Source organism: Acanthamoeba castellanii (genome assembly GCF_000313135.1).
Source record: "Acanthamoeba castellanii str. Neff unplaced genomic scaffold scf7180000084770, whole genome shotgun sequence".
Taxonomy (NCBI): domain Eukaryota; phylum Discosea; order Longamoebia; family Acanthamoebidae; genus Acanthamoeba; species Acanthamoeba castellanii.
The window spans coordinates 1,127,616-1,131,937 of NW_004457532.1; the positions used below are offsets into that span (position 1 = coordinate 1,127,616).

General features: G+C 56.6%; 3 protein-coding genes across 3 annotated transcripts in view; all 3 read right to left on the minus strand.

The window, feature by feature from the left end:
• Nucleotides 1–760: 760 nt before the first annotated feature.
• ACA1_270480 (uncharacterized protein) lies at nucleotides 761–1,229 on the minus strand (the record flags this gene model as incomplete). Its single annotated transcript, XM_004341601.1, has 4 exons — nucleotides 761–804; nucleotides 855–955; nucleotides 1,005–1,073; nucleotides 1,183–1,229. 4 exons carry the CDS (start codon nucleotides 1,227–1,229, stop codon nucleotides 761–763), a joined length of 261 nt encoding a protein of 86 aa, XP_004341649.1.
• A 502-nt stretch (nucleotides 1,230–1,731) lies between these two features.
• On the minus strand, nucleotides 1,732–2,418 carry ACA1_270490 (uncharacterized protein; the record flags this gene model as incomplete). Its single annotated transcript, XM_004341602.1, has 1 exon — nucleotides 1,732–2,418. One exon carries the CDS (start codon nucleotides 2,416–2,418, stop codon nucleotides 1,732–1,734), a length of 687 nt encoding a protein of 228 aa, XP_004341650.1.
• A 201-nt stretch (nucleotides 2,419–2,619) lies between these two features.
• Nucleotides 2,620–4,322, minus strand: part of ACA1_270500 (PX domain containing protein) — a gene marked incomplete at both ends in the record, with an annotated part of 6,197 nt that continues 4,494 nt past the window's right edge. The window contains 6 exons of the mRNA XM_004341603.1: nucleotides 2,620–3,270; nucleotides 3,365–3,430; nucleotides 3,525–3,617; nucleotides 3,749–3,832; nucleotides 3,961–4,068; nucleotides 4,166–4,261. Of these exons, the coding sequence (XP_004341651.1) occupies nucleotides 2,620–3,270; nucleotides 3,365–3,430; nucleotides 3,525–3,617; nucleotides 3,749–3,832; nucleotides 3,961–4,068; nucleotides 4,166–4,261 (1,098 nt within the window). The remainder of the gene's footprint in view (nucleotides 3,271–3,364; nucleotides 3,431–3,524; nucleotides 3,618–3,748; nucleotides 3,833–3,960; nucleotides 4,069–4,165; nucleotides 4,262–4,322) is intronic.

Sequence of the window (4,322 nt, forward strand, 5' to 3'; positions counted from 1 at the left end):
AAGGCTGTCCGATGAAAAAGAAGATGACGACGATGATGATGAGGCACAATTCCGAATAAAAAAAAAGAGGATGATGAGAGGGAGGGGGGGGGTTCGTACTACTAGGATATCGGAGCTTGACGGTGAAGGAGGTGAGAAGGCAGTTGGCCCCGTTGGTGTGGAGGCGGTGCAGCTGCGGGTAGTACGCGAGCCAGCCCCACTGCTCCAGATTCATCGTGTTGGCCAACTCCCGCACCCCGCAGGCCAGCGGCGAGTACGAAGGGCTAGCGGAAGGCGAGCTGCTGGGCGATTTGGTGGGTGTCGGTGAGCTGCTGGGCGATACAGGAGGGGACGTCTGCCCTTGGGCGAGAGTGGAGGTTAAGAGTAATAGGAAGATGAGAGGGAAGTGGGGGTGGAGTAGTAGTGCCATTGAGCTGGTACTGCTTTGGTACAGTGCTGGGTTCAGCACTGAGCGGGCACAGCCCTATTTTAGCTTCAAAAAATCGTTTCCCTTTTTTCACAGGCAAACTGTGAATGAATTTGTGGAAAAGAAAAAATGCAACAGCTGTAAAACTCAGCAGAAAAAAATAACATAATATTCAACTTATTATTATTTTTATCTCCACGCCCAACCAAAGCCACATTAGGTTGTGTGAACTTGGCCCACACAGGGCCATCACCTGCTCCCAATCACACAACACCTGCCCACACCTTCATCTGGTGAGCTGGCTGAAGCTGGTGGCCATGGTGGTGAAGTGAACATGTGGGAAAAAGATAGCCCTCACCACCACCTGGGGTCCTGGATGTTGTGGACCTGCTTGTTGGCTGCACACATACACCCAAGTGGTGATGAAGGCACCATAAAGTGAGATGACACTGCAGGAAGGGGCAGGGGCATGTCCTGGTGGTCTCCAGGCCATTGAGGCCCTTGCCAGAGAGGAGGCTGTCATGGAGGAACTTGGGCTTGCCCTCAAAGCTGCTGTCAGCCAGGCACAAGCCCTCCAGGAATGCATCCTTTGGCGTACTTGCCCATCAGGCCCAATGCCAGCAGCAACCAGATCATCATGCCCAGCCCAATCTCCAAGTACAGCTCCCTGTACATGTGTTGTATCATGTTGCATGAGCATGTGGTGTTTGTCATGGTGTGTGTGTGTGTGTGTGTCATGTTTGTGTTGCAGGCAGGGCGCAGGGCGCAGGGCGTACTTCTTGACATGGGTGTGGTGGAGCATGTTGTACTGGGGCTGCTCCATGATGAGCAGTGAGCTTTGACCACCCACTCACCAGCCACCACTGTAAATGTCATCCACCATCCCCATGTGGAGTGGCTTGGCTGGATGGCTGGCTGGCTCTAGTAGTAGTGGTGGTGGTAGATTGCTGTGCTGGACTTCATCAGACAAAATCCACTGCACATCTTGTGTTGAATCCCCTCAGTGAGTTTCATCATCAATCACTGGTTGAGGTATTTCCAGTTTGATGTGTCTCTTCCTCCTCTTGTGTTGCTTGGTAAGGGGAGTTGGCTCCTTATTGATATTGGCTTGCGCTTGTTTGCATCTTTCCTTCCCAAACTGGCTTGGGAAGGATTTCACTCTCTCCACCAACCCAATTCCCTTCATTAGGTCCATGATGGCCAACAAATTAGCGCTGGCTCGCCCCTAAGCCAAAGCCGCACCAGCTAGCTGTTGCTCAGCGTGATGTGTACACCGATGGAGCCCTTGATCCCCTCCCACGAGCATATCGTGTCTATTGACATTTTTACTCGCTGGCTGTCTCTTCTGCGTTCTCTTCGACTTCGTCCTCGTCGTCATTCCCATCGGTGTGCCTCTTGACATACCACTCCGGAAGTACGTCGGGCGGGCAGTGGGTCCGTCTGTTGACGATACGCACGACGGTGACCAGCAGCCCCACCTCCTCCGGCCCGTCGCTCGGCCGCGCCCACGCCGCCACACCGAAGGCCGACGCCTCGTCGAGCAGGTCGGCGTAGTTCTCACGCCAGTAGGTCACCGCCTCGCCCACGGTGCCGGTCGTGTAGTTGAGCTCGGCGTAGGTCTTCATGAATGGGCAGGCCAGGTTGTTGGACACTGGGTAGCGCGCCCGGATCAGTGTCGGGTCGGCGGCTGCAGTCCTGCGGGTCTGGTAGTTGGTGTCGAGCGAGGCCTCGTTGACGTAGAGCTCGCACAGGGCGGCGCGGTTGCCCCGGGCGAGGTCGCCAATGGTCGGCGGGCGGCGGCCCGTGTCAAAGAGGGTGCTGCGCACGCCGTAGATGGCGTCGAGCTCGGCCCGGGCCAAGGGCTGGGCCAGGAGGCCCACGCACGGGTTGGGGCTGGTGGACGGGGTGGCGGAGGGGGTGGCGGTAGCATCTGTCGCCCAGGCCACAAACATGGCGAGAACGAGGAAGACGAAGCACAATGGCCGGATGGACCCGGTGGTCAACTTCTCCATCTTCTCTTCCTCTTCGACGCTCAATCCTTCTTTTCGAGTTTGGCGGGCAAGAAACAGCGGTGGCGATACCAAAAAAAGCAAAACCTATTTAGGACCTTAGCGAAATTTCGCTCAAATAATGTTTGACAGACGATTTTAAAGACTGTGTTTGTTTCATTTATTTCATAATAATGTGGTGTGGGTTGTGTGTGCGTTGGTGGCTCACCACTCGGCTTCGGGCAGGAGGCGTACGTAGTTGTTGGGGAAGTAGCCAAAGGTGGTGCCGTCGACCGTGCCGAACCACCACGCGTCGCCCTCGCGATCGTGCACGACGATCACGTCATCAGCCTTGAGCGCCAGCTCCTTCGGGCTCTGCGGCACAAACTCGTACAGGGCCATCGCCTTGGCCAGCTGCTCCGCCACCACCGCCACCTCGGTCGTGGTCATCGGCGTCGTGGCCGTCGCCGTCGATTCGCTGCCGCTTTCGCTTTCTCTTTCGCTATTTGCCGCCGCCGCTGGCGTTGTCGCTTCGCTTTCGCTCTTTGTCAGGCCTGGTCGCGGGCTGACCCCACCTGTGGCGCCTCGGGGCGACTTTGCGGTGGCGCCGGCACGGGGCGACTTGGCCTCGACGCCGCCGCCGCGGGGCGACAGGCCGCCGGGGCCGCTGATGGGCGAGGCCTTGAGAATAATGCTGAGGCTCGTCTGCGCGCGCGTGACCTGGCCGAGGCCCGCGACGCCGGCGGACTCCTCCTTCTTCTCCTTGGGGGCGATGCTCTCGATGAACTGGGCCTTCTCCTGGTCGCTCTCGTCCTGCTTGCCCACCAGCTCCTCCTCGCCCTTGGCACTCAGCGACGTCGTCAGGAACGTCTTCACCTGCAACACAAACATGCGCGTGTCAGATCGCACGCGCACGACACACACACACCGCACACACGACACAAATTTGAAGACGCACGTCGACACGAACCTCTTCGATGTCGAGAATGCCCGGCAGCTGCATCATCTCGTTGAGGTACTGGCCGATCTTCTGACACTGCATTTGTAGGTGGATGGGGGGGGGGAATGACGATGAGCGAAGATTACGATGGCGACGGTGACGACCATGATGATGATGATGTGTGTCGTACGCGCTTCTGGATGAACTTGTGTGAGGTGTTGTTGCCGAGGTAGCGCTTCTTGGGGAACTTGGGTATCACTGAAGCCTTGTAGTGGTTTTGCAACTGCGTGTGCGCGCACGCACGCACACACACACACACACACACACACACACACACACACACACACACACAAAGGTAAAGTGTCAGCAGTCGGCGACGCCGCACACGCGCGCACTGGGCTACGTTGGTCGTACCCGGTGGTGGAGATCGAGGAACTGGCGGTAGCGCTTCATGATGGTGATCGTGCCCTTCTGCGTCTTCATGTCCACCACATACGCCTATAAAAAATTACACAAAAAAGTGAGAAACAAATTAGCAATTATTATTTTCTCATTTCCGAAATGATGTTGTTATTTTTGCTAATAATAATAATAATGGAGTAAAAATATGAAATGGGGGACGGTACGGTGAATTCCTTCTCCTTGGTGGAGGCGACGGGCACGGTGAACAAAATTTGAAAGGTCACCCCACGGAACTGATCCATCGACGTCGCTCCGCCTCCCTTTTCCCTTTCCTGCACACGACGCACGACACACGACGCACGACACGCGCGTAAGTTTCGAGGTTGGCGCAAGCGCGCAGCAAAAGAGAGAAAAGGGAGGAAGGCGTACCCTGGACTGGGCGACGTGCCAGTTGGACATCTGTTGCTTCATTTCGTTGAGGAACTGCTCCTTGTACTCCTTGGTGGCCGCCACGAACGTGTGGAGCTCGTTGTAGCGCGGGTCCGTGAGCGAGAACGCCGTCTCCGTCACTACACATAACCACGCG